At 41.0% G+C, this 14,819-nt stretch overlaps 2 protein-coding genes across 2 annotated transcripts; both read right to left on the bottom strand.

Moving 5' to 3' along the window:
• Window positions 1-2,664: 2,664 nt before the first annotated feature.
• LOC308290289 (T-box protein VegT-like) lies at window positions 2,665-5,323 on the bottom strand (the record flags this gene model as incomplete). The annotated part of the gene is made up of 6 exons (XM_080732074.1): window positions 2,665-3,329; window positions 3,456-3,759; window positions 3,880-4,044; window positions 4,649-4,751; window positions 4,867-5,005; window positions 5,308-5,323. 6 exons carry the CDS (start codon window positions 5,321-5,323, stop codon window positions 2,665-2,667), a joined length of 1,392 nt encoding a protein of 463 aa, XP_080588200.1.
• Window positions 5,324-10,973: 5,650 nt separating this feature from the next.
• Window positions 10,974-13,632, bottom strand: LOC308290290 (T-box protein VegT-like; the record flags this gene model as incomplete). The annotated part of the gene is made up of 6 exons (XM_080732075.1): window positions 10,974-11,638; window positions 11,765-12,068; window positions 12,189-12,353; window positions 12,958-13,060; window positions 13,176-13,314; window positions 13,617-13,632. 6 exons carry the CDS (start codon window positions 13,630-13,632, stop codon window positions 10,974-10,976), a joined length of 1,392 nt encoding a protein of 463 aa, XP_080588201.1.
• Between the last annotated feature and the right edge of the window lie 1,187 nt (window positions 13,633-14,819).

The raw sequence follows: 14,819 nt of genomic DNA on the forward strand, positions 1-14,819 counted from the left end.
CAGGGCTACACACCCTAACCCATTAACAAAGGGCCAAGCATCCTCTAAAGAAAACAGTCCACACCATTCACAATCTGTCACCTCTAACAGATTAAATAAATATTGAGTATTAAAACCCTACAACCAGAAATAATGGTTTCATTTGTGTAAACTGGCACAGATGCATGTAAATGTGGTGTAATGGATATGTTTTGTAGAAATAAGTTACATAGCTCTACAATCCAATATGTCTGAGTTAGAGTGTTTGGTAGTAGTACATAGGGATTCATACAGGGGGGAAAAAAAATTGCAGCACAGTTTGTGGCTGCTGCTTTAGTCTTAATAGTATTCTGAAGCTGCACATGAGGGTACATACGGGGGGAAACCGCTTCAACTTTACAGTGTGTGGCATCTGCTTTAATAAAAGTAGTAATTTGAAGCAGCACACAAGGATTCATACAGGGTAAAACCTGTACCTTTAGCTGTACAGGTTGTGGCGGCAGCTTTAGTCAGGCAGACAGTCTGAAGCTGCACATGAGGATTCATACAGGGGGAAAACCCTTTAGCTGTAAAATGTGTAGCTGCCGCTTTAGAGAAAAAACGTGGTTTGATGCAGCACATGAGGATTCATACAGGGGAAAACCCTTTAGCTGTAGCCTACTGTGTTTGACAGCAGCTTTAGTAGTTTTACAACTTTGAAGAAACACATGAGAATTCATTCACAGGAAAACCGCAGCTGCACAGATTGTGGCAACAGCTTTAAGCAAAAGCTGTCAGGACTTTTGTATAACCTAATATCATAGAAGTTGTGTAACTATGTAATAAAAAAGGTGATTTATTAAAAAAAAACACTCAGTTGTAACGTTTGTGGCAACAGCTTTAGCCATATTGTTAGTTTGAAGAATCACATAATGGTTCCAACAGGGGAAAAGCCATAACAGCTTTAGTGATGATAGTACTCTGAAGCAGCATGTGACGATTCATACAGGTGAAAAACCCTTTAGCTGTACAGATTGTGTAATTTGGAGAAACACACAAGGGTTCATACAGCTGAACACCCCTTTAGCTGTAATGTTTGAGGCAACAACATTAGCCAGATTGATAGTTTGAAGAAGCACTTGAGCATTGCTTGATTGATTGAAGACTTAGTTTATTAGAAGTTTGCATAGGAAAAGGTACAGTTTCATGACAGTACAGTTCACTTAGCATTGAAGCAGCATGAGAGTTCAGTTAGGGGGAAAGCCTTACAGTTGTACCTTATTTAGCAGAAGCTTTGTCTTTTGACTGTTGCTTCCATGCATATACCTATTGCAGACTTTGAGCCACTTTGAATGAACCCAGGCAGTGCTTCCTTTCTTAAAGGACATATTTTAGATTGTAATTAGAGAAAGTGAGTGTTAAAATGTTTTCATTTGCTTCGTTCTATTATTTTATCACGTTTACCGTGCTAAAATGTGGGGCATGCGTACAAGTGGCTAAATATGTCTTTTTAGACACAATAAGCCAGCAGTTTCTTTATTGCTATTTACAGTAACACTTCTAGCCCCCATAAGTCACATCCAACCATGAAAGGTTGCGTTGTATCTTGGGAATGGGCTTATCCTGTGTAAAATTACATATTTAGCCAACTTGTATGCATTGCATACAAGCACTGAAATAAGAATCTCTAAAACAATAGAAAGAAGTAAATGAAATCATTTTAACACTCATCTTTTATATTCTTTAATTACCGGTACAATCTAAAATATGAACCCTTGTTGTAAAAAACTAAAGTTGTCCTTTAGCTGACAAGATAACAATGACAATGTTTTACATTTTGTTATAATGTAACAAGGTAATATGGGCCAATTGAGTTCGCATTGTGTGCATGTATCTTTAAGTATCTTCTGGAGATTCTGATTTCCATTGAATGGTGCTATGCTGGTTGACATTCGTTCGTACTCTTGCCTCTTGCCCTTGCCTCATGTAAATGATCAATGTCCTAAGTCAACTCCTGTGTTTCGTGTGGCCAGGGTAACACAAACGCAGTAATGATAATACTGCTGATTTTATACTCTTGCTGAAGATTAACCGTTTTTAGACTGTTTATTCTAATAACTGGGTAAGAATGTATGTTCTAACATTTGAGTAAGAAGGTATCCAACATCCGAAACCTATTGTGTTTCTCGTACCAGGAAGAAAAACAATTTGATTATGCTATATTATAAATATACATGACACATGGTTAAAATGTAAAAATAAACTTTATTGTCCATCACACAGTGATACAGATTTTTTTCTTTTTACATTTCATATAGTGTTGCATAGGTGCATATCACAAAAAAAGAATGTGTAGTCTGTGATTCAACAGACTCCATTGTTAATGTACACTGTACAAGCCAGAGAGTCTAACTCTCTAAAATCTAACACTTTTTACAATATAAACAAGTTCTTCATTTTCATACAATGCTTTTTACATTTTACCCCAAGAAACTAAGTGGGTTTGTGGCAGAGAAAGTCACAGCCCTAGCCTGAAGCCTCTAAAAAGGCTAGTATCTCCCTCAGTCCATAGGGATATCCCATTGTAATGGTTAAGATATTGGACTTTCACACAGGAGGCCCGGGTTCGAAGCCTGGGTGGGGCGGTTTGCATCACCTCCGTTACATGTTCTCTCAAAATAAAAGGGGATATTGTCATTTCACAATTCACCAACAAGGGTAGGAGAAGAGTGGGTGCTGGCTCCACTCTGCCGTGTTCCCATCATGGTGATGGTAGCTGCGTTGTTGGTGGCTGCTGTGCTCGGGGACGGTGGCGACGTGCGAATGGAGAGAGGGGTGCGTGAGCGGGTGAATCACGTACTGTCCTGCTGCCTCTGCCTCTCCTCTGTGACTAATACCCTGCTCAGCTGGGTAGTACCCGTGCCCGTAGAGTGGGTAACCCCGGATGGCAGCGTTCGTTTTGAATGACACAGACATGCCAACGGCCGGGGACGGCCGGTAGTCTTGGCTGACGGGCATGGCAGCCTGGCTCTGGACCGGGGATCGCTGCTGGTTCAGATGATCCATCTCCCTGCAGAGGTCCAACCTGAAGCCCTGGTTGTGCTCGGGAACGGTGGCCACGTCTGGGACGTGGGATTCGTAGCTGCGCCGTCCGTCACTTTCTCCCGCCACAGAGACAGGGGATGGGAGTCCTGAATGCTCACCGGATCTGGAGGGGTAGTGCTGGTATGCAATGGATGCTGGGACCATTTGCTCTTCGCTGCTGTAGTCTTGTCCTTGCAGCTCCAAGGACTCCACAGCCCAGGGTGAAAGTTGCTCTTCCTCCTTGGGACTCTTCATTGATTGAGTGGCATAGGGTGACCTCTGGATGCCTGAGGGGAAAATCACACAGTTTAATTTGAGAATTGTTTTCATAGTTATGCATTATTAATACATTTAGAATTCCATCCTGGTTTAGTTTAAGATGTAAATATATATTTTTTGGAAGGGGGTATTACCTGGAGGACTATTGTGCATGGCCTTCATATCCATCTTAGCTTTCTTTGCAGCCCTCTTGGGACTGTTGTTTGAGCGGCACCTCTTGCTTTGAGGGCGGGTGCCGTCCTCTCTGAATCCTTTGGCAAAGGGGTTGTGGTCGATCTTCAGTTTGGTGATCTTGGTGTTCTGGTAAGCAGTGACTGCCGTGAAAGCGGTCTCTGGGAAGGTGAAGGTCTGGACATGTCCCCAGCAGACTGTGTAGAGGCTGTCTGCCTGGATCACATGGAACCTGGGCTGGTAGCGGTGCAGCGAGTGCATGATGATCTGATAATCAAAGAGAGGGCAAAAAATAGCATGAGACATAATGCATAAGTACTGCTGCTAACAATAGTAGTTGTAGTAATGTGCTTTCATAACACTGCAAGTTGTAGTTGCTATCCTTACATGTCCAAACTGATCCAAGGTGTTGTTGGTGAGTTTCATCTTGAGGAAGGACACAGACTGCTTCATCCAGTGGGTTCCCGTGGCGGGGGAGTCAGGATGGACGTAGGTTCGACACGGGGGCTGGGGCTCTGCCTTTCCTGCTACTTCCCACTTCTCATTATTCCACTACAGAAGATGGGAGAAGAAGGGGGGTTAGGAGTGAAACCATGGGGCAAGTCTGATGTCAAGCATGTCTGGGTTTTACATCTTTTTCTCTGCACAAGAAAAAAAACATCTTGTTGGGTAAAACAAATATGCATGAAATCAATCCATATGGAATTAAGCCTATATTGGTGATAATGGAAATCTGATTCTATGCTACATTACGACAAAGGGCAATTTCCACTGCAAAAAAAATGCTATTTATACAATATATACTATATACAATATAGTATATAATAAAAAATACAATTGTAGTTGATAATTTTGGTTTAGTCTTTAAAAACCGATCCAACATCATACATGCAACATTGGCCTCTTTCTTTCCTATCACCAAATCCTAGTGAATGCACTTCACCTCTATTTTCATGTGCATGCTAATAAGTGTGTATGAGACCACACGGTCCAGGCCAACTGATATGGACATATAAAAAGCCAGATTGCTCCTATGAAGAGAAGTCTTGGAAGGGTGCTAATTGAAAGGCCTCCAACCGAGGGTTAAACAAACAGTGATAATTGGATAACCTGGAGCCTGCAAATATTGTTTATCTCGGCAGAAAATTATCCTTACCTTGTATCTGAAGTTATCCACAGGAACCATGTCCACCATAACAACGTAGTTGGCATAGGGCTGGAGTCCAGAGAGGCTGATGTTACAGTGTGGAAACATTCTCCTGAAAAGACACAGAAACAAAAACACTGATGAGCTTACTGTTCAACTACCAGTTAGTTGAAGCTATAGGAATGCCTGTGATTATTAGTTTCTGTAAGACTGTTGGGTGAAAGTACCTTCCATGCTTGGTGATAATCATCTCTGTTTCAAAGCCATGGAAGGTCTTCCACAGATCAGAGTTCTCCAACGTCAACTTTGTCTGCTGGTAGGGTTCATCTGCAGGAGGGTACTGTGCCATGCTGAAGGGCTTGGTGTCTACAAAAGCAAATAGAATATAGAATTAAAATCATTGTATCATCATGCTTGCAAGTAGACAGTTTCATTGTGTTTTAGCTGCATGGCACACAAGTTGCATGCTCTAATAATAATAATACAGTGAAATCATTAATGTTAATTTAACTTTGATGAAAAGTTAAAAAAAAAATGCACACTTCAGGATCATTAATTTAACTCTAAACAGAATGGGCCTATTTTAAGTAACTCTTGCAAGTTAAAATAACACAGAGGAGCTTGCTGTGTAAAGTTAGATCCCAAAGATAATTAAAAGTGAGACTTACCACAGATTTGCTGCATTCTATCTTCTTAAGATCTTCACCACTAGCAGCAGTAGTAGAACTAGTGGTAGTAGTGGGCAGCTGGTGGAACCTTGATGCAAAGGTTCTTGTGAGACAAAGCAGTGAAGTGCAGGAGTTCCAAGAGCTTTAGTTCAAGTTGCTTGTGCTGTTCATCCATGGAGTGAAGACCTTTTAAATGATCCTCTCCCCTCATGTTTTGGACTGAAGGCCTGACCCTTGAACTTGATTGGTCCTCCCAGAAGGGGAGGGGCCAAGGTAGGTAGAGTGCTCAGGATAGAGTGGGGGGGGGGGGGGCAGGCAGGCTCATTATCTGGTGTCTAACCCTTTGAAGTGGGCTCATCAGGGGAGTGCTCACACTGTGACATTATGCATAGATCTACTAGAGTTGTTGGTGGCCTTTTGTTCCAGTGGATACACATGCTTGCAAAGTACACTATGCTTGTCTGTGTCTCAAAGTCAATGGTTCTCAAACATTTTAAGGTCAAGGACCCCCAAATGTATATGGAAAATATGTTTCAGCGATATGAGTGAAACAAAATATCAATTCAGGTTGAGTGTCAGGCTAGTATGCACCCAGAATAGGGACATTTCATGTGGTTGCAAGGAGTTGGACAGAGAAATATAGTTTTGACTGTTAATGTTTTTCTAACCCTTTTTCATTAGCCCTGTTTCCTTCCGCTGCCTCAATTTGTCAATTAGATTCATTTAATGTTCAACTCTATTAAACTCTATGAAGAGGTCAAGACCCTGCATTATCTGATCCATCACTCCCTGAAAATGGATGGTGCACTTGAAACACCATACAAGAGCCTGTGGTAAACATGTAGCCCACGTGAGTGTTTACAGTGAGGAACTTTTCTGAATCTTTGAAGCTGTGAATCAAATAGTCTGAAGCTGCACATGAGGATTCATACAGGGAAAACCCTTCATCTGTACAGTTTGTTGCAAAAGCGTGAAAATAAAAGGTCATAGGTTACACTCTTGACACAGGCTATTATTACTGGGGTGGGAACAGCATGATCAATTATTTCTCAATAACTCTTTTTTGGAAGGTACATTTTGCTATTTGACATAATATACAAGCTCACGACAGCATTTTAAGCTTGTTGATCATCTATTTTCAATACCGATGATAGGATTAAACTGGGTTAAATTATCTTTATGCTATAATAAATCATTTTGTTGGTTCCTCGTGGAGTAGAGCTTTAAGCTTTCAGACCGAGCCCGTCAGCTTGACCTGACCCCCGCCGGACCAAAATGTTCACATATTTTTGAGAATTTGGGTCAGGTGACTCAGGTCAGGACTTTTGTATAATCTAATATCATAAAAGTTGTGTAACTATGGAATGAAAAAGGTGATTTATAAAAAAAAAACACTCAGTTGTAACGTTTGTGGCAACAGCTTTAGCCATATTGTTAGTTTGAAGAATCACATAATGGTTCCAACAGGGGAAAAGCATAACCATAACAGCTTTAGTGATGATAGTACTCTGAAGCAGTATGTGACGATTCATACAGGGGAAAAACCCTTTAGCTGTACAGATTGTGTAATTTGGAGAAACACACAAGGGTTCATACAGGTGAACACCCCTTTAGCTGTAATGTTTGAGGCAACAACATTAGCCAGATTGATAGTTTGAAGAAGCACATGAGCATTGATTGATTGATTGATTGAAGACTTAGTTTATTAGAAGTTTGCATAGGAAAGGGTACAGTTTCATGACGGTACAGTTCACTCAGCATTGAAGCAGCATGAGGGTTCAGTTAGGGGGAAGTCTGGAAATTTGGGGGGGAAGCCTTACAGTTGTACATTATTTGACTTTTTCCGAAGTCTGTAAATGTGCATGAGGAACATTCATTCTAATCACAGTATGGCAAGCCACAGATGCTACAGTCTGCCTCACAACAAGCATAACTTTTGGTTCCTTTGCTTCCATGCATAGCCTAATAGGTATAGGCATAGAGCCAATGTGAATTAACCTGCAGGCAGACCTTCCTTTCTTACGTTTTAAACTGACTAGATATTAATGTAAATGTTTTCCAATTTGTATAATGTAACAAACCAAAGAAACATGTACACTTAAGCAATGTTTATAGTGTGTAGTAAGTGAAAGTAATGAAAGTATTCTTTGTTCAACCATTTCAGCCAGGCCTAACTAAACTAAACATCTGAATTAGTGTGTAAATGTTTTAAAGGACACATTGTCTTGTGCCTTGTGCTAAATAGTCACATTGTATTGTGAAAATAAAATGGCATAGTAGCTCTTTACAGAGACCACTACTGGGGTGAGAACAGCACCAACTTCTCTATATGGATGTTGTCAGCCTAATCAAAATGATACTCAAAACAGCATGTAATTGTTTTAGGAAGGTGACACTGTGTACCTTCTAAGATTATGTGCTCTGTGCTCATTTACATGTTTAACCCTGTAAAACCCAAATATATGGATGAAACATGTGTGTCACCTTTCTAATGTTGCAGAATGCTAAGTATTTTCCCCCCTTTGTTTAATACCAAGACATTTATCATTACAGATGAACCGACCTGGGGAAGTTGAACAGTCCTGTAGAGAAACCAAAAGGAGGAAGATTGAGAACCAGGTTTGTTATGTTTGTGTTATTGCATTATCTACCAGTAAGACGCATAAGGCTAATTTCTGATTTGGGCCTAACTATAGGTTAGGCCTAAATGGGTTAATTGCCCGAGTGCCACTATTGACTCTTTCAACCTGTACAACCTGTGCCCCTAATTGGTAGAATAAACCCTTTTAAGATGATGTGTATGTCTGATCTATACAGTGCTCTGTGCTCGTTTACATGTTTAACCCTGTAAAAGCCAAATAAGCTATAAGCAATTTGAATACAAAAGAATCCTAATCCTATGTTCCAGACCATTCATACAACACTGTTGGGGGCTTTATGCTCACTATACTTATCATACTAAAGGGAATACATGCAAATGAGTTGGTCCATCCATTCAGCAACAGGGCTACACACCCTAACCCATTAACAAAGGGCCAAGCATCCTCTAAAGAAAACAGTCCACACCATTCACAATCTGTCACCTCTAACAGATTAAATAAATATTGAGTATTAAAACCCTACAACCAGAAATAATGGTTTCATTTGTGTAAACTGGCACAGATGCATGTAAATGTGGTGTAATGGATATGTTTTGTAGAAATAAGTTACATAGCTCTACAATCCAATATGTCTGAGTTAGAGTGTTTGGTAGTAGTACATAGGGATTCATACAGGGGGGAAAAAAAATTGCAGCACAGTTTGTGGCTGCTGCTTTAGTCTTAATAGTATTCTGAAGCTGCACATGAGGGTACATACGGGGGGAAACCGCTTCAACTTTACAGTGTGTGGCATCTGCTTTAATAAAAGTAGTAATTTGAAGCAGCACACAAGGATTCATACAGGGTAAAACCTGTACCTTTAGCTGTACAGGTTGTGGCGGCAGCTTTAGTCAGGCAGACAGTCTGAAGCTGCACATGAGGATTCATACAGGGGGAAAACCCTTTAGCTGTAAAATGTGTAGCTGCCGCTTTAGAGAAAAAACGTGGTTTGATGCAGCACATGAGGATTCATACAGGGGAAAACCCTTTAGCTGTAGCCTACTGTGTTTGACAGCAGCTTTAGTAGTTTTACAACTTTGAAGAAACACATGAGAATTCATTCACAGGAAAACCGCAGCTGCACAGATTGTGGCAACAGCTTTAAGCAAAAGCTGTCAGGACTTTTGTATAACCTAATATCATAGAAGTTGTGTAACTATGTAATAAAAAAGGTGATTTATTAAAAAAAAACACTCAGTTGTAACGTTTGTGGCAACAGCTTTAGCCATATTGTTAGTTTGAAGAATCACATAATGGTTCCAACAGGGGAAAAGCCATAACAGCTTTAGTGATGATAGTACTCTGAAGCAGCATGTGACGATTCATACAGGTGAAAAACCCTTTAGCTGTACAGATTGTGTAATTTGGAGAAACACACAAGGGTTCATACAGCTGAACACCCCTTTAGCTGTAATGTTTGAGGCAACAACATTAGCCAGATTGATAGTTTGAAGAAGCACTTGAGCATTGCTTGATTGATTGAAGACTTAGTTTATTAGAAGTTTGCATAGGAAAAGGTACAGTTTCATGACAGTACAGTTCACTTAGCATTGAAGCAGCATGAGAGTTCAGTTAGGGGGAAAGCCTTACAGTTGTACCTTATTTAGCAGAAGCTTTGTCTTTTGACTGTTGCTTCCATGCATATACCTATTGCAGACTTTGAGCCACTTTGAATGAACCCAGGCAGTGCTTCCTTTCTTAAAGGACATATTTTAGATTGTAATTAGAGAAAGTGAGTGTTAAAATGTTTTCATTTGCTTCGTTCTATTATTTTATCACGTTTACCGTGCTAAAATGTGGGGCATGCGTACAAGTGGCTAAATATGTCTTTTTAGACACAATAAGCCAGCAGTTTCTTTATTGCTATTTACAGTAACACTTCTAGCCCCCATAAGTCACATCCAACCATGAAAGGTTGCGTTGTATCTTGGGAATGGGCTTATCCTGTGTAAAATTACATATTTAGCCAACTTGTATGCATTGCATACAAGCACTGAAATAAGAATCTCTAAAACAATAGAAAGAAGTAAATGAAATCATTTTAACACTCATCTTTTATATTCTTTAATTACCGGTACAATCTAAAATATGAACCCTTGTTGTAAAAAACTAAAGTTGTCCTTTAGCTGACAAGATAACAATGACAATGTTTTACATTTTGTTATAATGTAACAAGGTAATATGGGCCAATTGAGTTCGCATTGTGTGCATGTATCTTTAAGTATCTTCTGGAGATTCTGATTTCCATTGAATGGTGCTATGCTGGTTGACATTCGTTCGTACTCTTGCCTCTTGCCCTTGCCTCATGTAAATGATCAATGTCCTAAGTCAACTCCTGTGTTTCGTGTGGCCAGGGTAACACAAACGCAGTAATGATAATACTGCTGATTTTATACTCTTGCTGAAGATTAACCGTTTTTAGACTGTTTATTCTAATAACTGGGTAAGAATGTATGTTCTAACATTTGAGTAAGAAGGTATCCAACATCCGAAACCTATTGTGTTTCTCGTACCAGGAAGAAAAACAATTTGATTATGCTATATTATAAATATACATGACACATGGTTAAAATGTAAAAATAAACTTTATTGTCCATCACACAGTGATACAGATTTTTTTCTTTTTACATTTCATATAGTGTTGCATAGGTGCATATCACAAAAAAAGAATGTGTAGTCTGTGATTCAACAGACTCCATTGTTAATGTACACTGTACAAGCCAGAGAGTCTAACTCTCTAAAATCTAACACTTTTTACAATATAAACAAGTTCTTCATTTTCATACAATGCTTTTTACATTTTACCCCAAGAAACTAAGTGGGTTTGTGGCAGAGAAAGTCACAGCCCTAGCCTGAAGCCTCTAAAAAGGCTAGTATCTCCCTCAGTCCATAGGGATATCCCATTGTAATGGTTAAGATATTGGACTTTCACACAGGAGGCCCGGGTTCGAAGCCTGGGTGGGGCGGTTTGCATCACCTCCGTTACATGTTCTCTCAAAATAAAAGGGGATATTGTCATTTCACAATTCACCAACAAGGGTAGGAGAAGAGTGGGTGCTGGCTCCACTCTGCCGTGTTCCCATCATGGTGATGGTAGCTGCGTTGTTGGTGGCTGCTGTGCTCGGGGACGGTGGCGACGTGCGAATGGAGAGAGGGGTGCGTGAGCGGGTGCATCACGTACTGTCCTGCTGCCTCTGCCTCTCCTCTGTGACTAATACCCTGCTCAGCTGGGTAGTACCCGTGCCCGTAGAGTGGGTAACCCCGGATGGCAGCGTTCGTTTTGAATGACACAGACATGCCAACGGCCGGGGACGGCCGGTAGTCTTGGCTGACGGGCATGGCAGCCTGGCTCTGGACCGGGGATCGCTGCTGGTTCAGATGATCCATCTCCCTGCAGAGGTCCAACCTGAAGCCCTGGTTGTGCTCGGGAACGGTGGCCACGTCTGGGACGTGGGATTCGTAGCTGCGCCGTCCGTCACTTTCTCCCGCCACAGAGACAGGGGATGGGAGTCCTGAATGCTCACCGGATCTGGAGGGGTAGTGCTGGTATGCAATGGATGCTGGGACCATTTGCTCTTCGCTGCTGTAGTCTTGTCCTTGCAGCTCCAAGGACTCCACAGCCCAGGGTGAAAGTTGCTCTTCCTCCTTGGGACTCTTCATTGATTGAGTGGCATAGGGTGACCTCTGGATGCCTGAGGGGAAAATCACACAGTTTAATTTGAGAATTGTTTTCATAGTTATGCATTATTAATACATTTAGAATTCCATCCTGGTTTAGTTTAAGATGTAAATATATATTTTTTGGAAGGGGGTATTACCTGGAGGACTATTGTGCATGGCCTTCATATCCATCTTAGCTGTCTTTGCAGCCCTCTTGGGACTGTTGTTTGAGCGGCACCTCTTGCTTTGAGGGCGGGTGCCGTCCTCTCTGAATCCTTTGGCAAAGGGGTTGTGGTCGATCTTCAGTTTGGTGATCTTGGTGTTCTGGTAAGCAGTGACTGCCGTGAAAGCGGTCTCTGGGAAGGTGAAGGTCTGGACATGTCCCCAGCAGACTGTGTAGAGGCTGTCTGCCTGGATCACATGGAACCTGGGCTGGTAGCGGTGCAGCGAGTGCATGATGATCTGATAATCAAAGAGAGGGCAAAAAATAGCATGAGACATAATGCATAAGTACTGCTGCTAACAATAGTAGTTGTAGTAATGTGCTTTCATAACACTGCAAGTTGTAGTTGCTATCCTTACATGTCCAAACTGATCCAAGGTGTTGTTGGTGAGTTTCATCTTGAGGAAGGACACAGCCTGCTTCATCCAGTGGGTTCCCGTGGCGGGGGAGTCAGGATGGACGTAGGTTCGACACGGGGGCTGGGGCTCTGCCTTTCCTGCTACTTCCCACTTCTCATTATTCCACTACAGAAGATGGGAGAAGAAGGGGGGTTAGGAGTGAAACCATGGGGCAAGTCTGATGTCAAGCATGTCTGGGTTTTACATCTTTTTCTCTGCACAAGAAAAAAAACATCTTGTTGGGTAAAACAAATATGCATGAAATCAATCCATATGGAATTAAGCCTATATTGGTGATAATGGAAATCTGATTCTATGCTACATTACGACAAAGGGCAATTTCCACTGCAAAAAAAATGCTATTTATACAATATATACTATATACAATATAGTATATAATAAAAAATACAATTGTAGTTGATAATTTTGGTTTAGTCTTTAAAAACCGATCCAACATCATACATGCAACATTGGCCTCTTTCTTTCCTATCACCAAATCCTAGTGAATGCACTTCACCTCTCTTTTCATGTGCATGCTAATAAGTGTGTATGAGACCACACGGTCCAGGCCAACTGATATGGACATATAAAAAGCCAGATTGCTCCTATGAAGAGAAGTCTTGGAAGGGTGCTAATTGAAAGGCCTCCAACCGAGGGTTAAACAAACAGTGATAATTGGATAACCTGGAGCCTGCAAATATTGTTTATCTCGGCAGAAAATTATCCTTACCTTGTATCTGAAGTTATCCACAGGAACCATGTCCACCATAACAACGTAGTTGGCATAGGGCTGGAGTCCAGAGAGGCTGATGTTACAGTGTGGAAACATTCTCCTGAAAAGACACAGAAACAAAAACACTGATGAGCTTACTGTTCAACTACCAGTTAGTTGAAGCTATAGGAATGCCTGTGATTATTAGTTTCTGTAAGACTGTTGGGTGAAAGTACCTTCCATGCTTGGTGATAATCATCTCTGTTTCAAAGCCATGGAAGGTCTTCCACAGATCAGAGTTCTCCAACGTCAACTTTGTCTGCTGGTAGGGTTCATCTGCAGGAGGGTACTGTGCCATGCTGAAGGGCTTGGTGTCTACAAAAGCAAATAGAATATAGAATTAAAATCATTGTATCATCATGCTTGCAAGTAGACAGTTTCATTGTGTTTTAGCTGCATGGCACACAAGTTGCATGCTCTAATAATAATAATACAGTGAAATCATTAATGTTAATTTAACTTTGATGAAAAGTTAAAAAAAAAATGCACACTTCAGGATCATTAATTTAACTCTGAACAGAATGGGCCTATTTTAAGTAACTCTTGCAAGTTAAAATAACACAGAGGAGCTTGCTGTGTAAAGTTAGATCCCAAAGATAATTAAAAGTGAGACTTACCACAGATTTGCTGCATTCTATCTTCTTAAGATCTTCACCACTAGCAGCAGTAGTAGAACTAGTGGTAGTAGTGGGCAGCTGGTGGAACCTTGATGCAAAGGTTCTTGTGAGACAAAGCAGTGAAGTGCAGGAGTTCCAAGAGCTTTAGTTCAAGTTGCTTGTGCTGTTCATCCATGGAGTGAAGACCTTTTAAATGATCCTCTCCCCTCATGTTTTGGACTGAAGGCCTGACCCTTGAACTTGATTGGTCCTCCCAGAAGGGGAGGGGCCAAGGTAGGTAGAGTGCTCAGGATAGAGTGGGGGGGGGGGGGGGGCAGGCAGGCTCATTATCTGGTGTCTAACCCTTTGAAGTGGGCTCATCAGGGGAGTGCTCACACTGTGACATTATGCATAGATCTACTAGAGTTGTTGGTGGCCTTTTGTTCCAGTGGATACACATGCTTGCAAAGTACACTATGCTTGTCTGTGTCTCAAAGTCAATGGTTCTCAAACATTTTAAGGTCAAGGACCCCCAAATGTATATGGAAAATATGTTTCAGCGATATGAGTGAAACAAAATATCAATTCAGGTTGAGTGTCAGGCTAGTATGCACCCAGAATAGGGACATTTCATGTGGTTGCAAGGAGTTGGACAGAGAAATATAGTTTTGACTGTTAATGTTTTTCTAACCCTTTTTCATTAGCCCTGTTTCCTTCCGCTGCCTCAATTTGTCAATTAGATTCATTTAATGTTCAACTCTATTAAACTCTATGAAGAGGTCAAGACCCTGCATTATCTGATCCATCACTCCCTGAAAATGGATGGTGCACTTGAAACACCATACAAGAGCCTGTGGTAAACATGTAGCCCACGTGAGTGTTTACAGTGAGGAACTTTTCTGAATCTTTGAAGCTGTGAATCAAATAGTCTGAAGCTGCACATGAGGATTCATACAGGGAAAACCCTTCATCTGTACAGTTTGTTGCAAAAGCGTGAAAATAAAAGGTCATAGGTTACACTCTTGACACAGGCTATTATTACTGGGGTGGGAACAGCATGATCAATTATTTCTCAATAACTCTTTTTTGGAAGGTACATTTTGCTATTTGACATAATATACAAGCTCACGACAGCATTTTAAGCTTGTTGATCATCTATTTTCAATACCGATGATAGGATTAAACTGGGTTAAATTATCTTTATGCTATAATAAATCATTTTGT

Source organism: Nannobrachium achirus, assembly GCF_963921795.1.
Source record: "Nannobrachium achirus genome assembly, chromosome: 8".
Classification (NCBI taxonomy): domain Eukaryota; kingdom Metazoa; phylum Chordata; class Actinopteri; order Myctophiformes; family Myctophidae; genus Nannobrachium; species Nannobrachium achirus.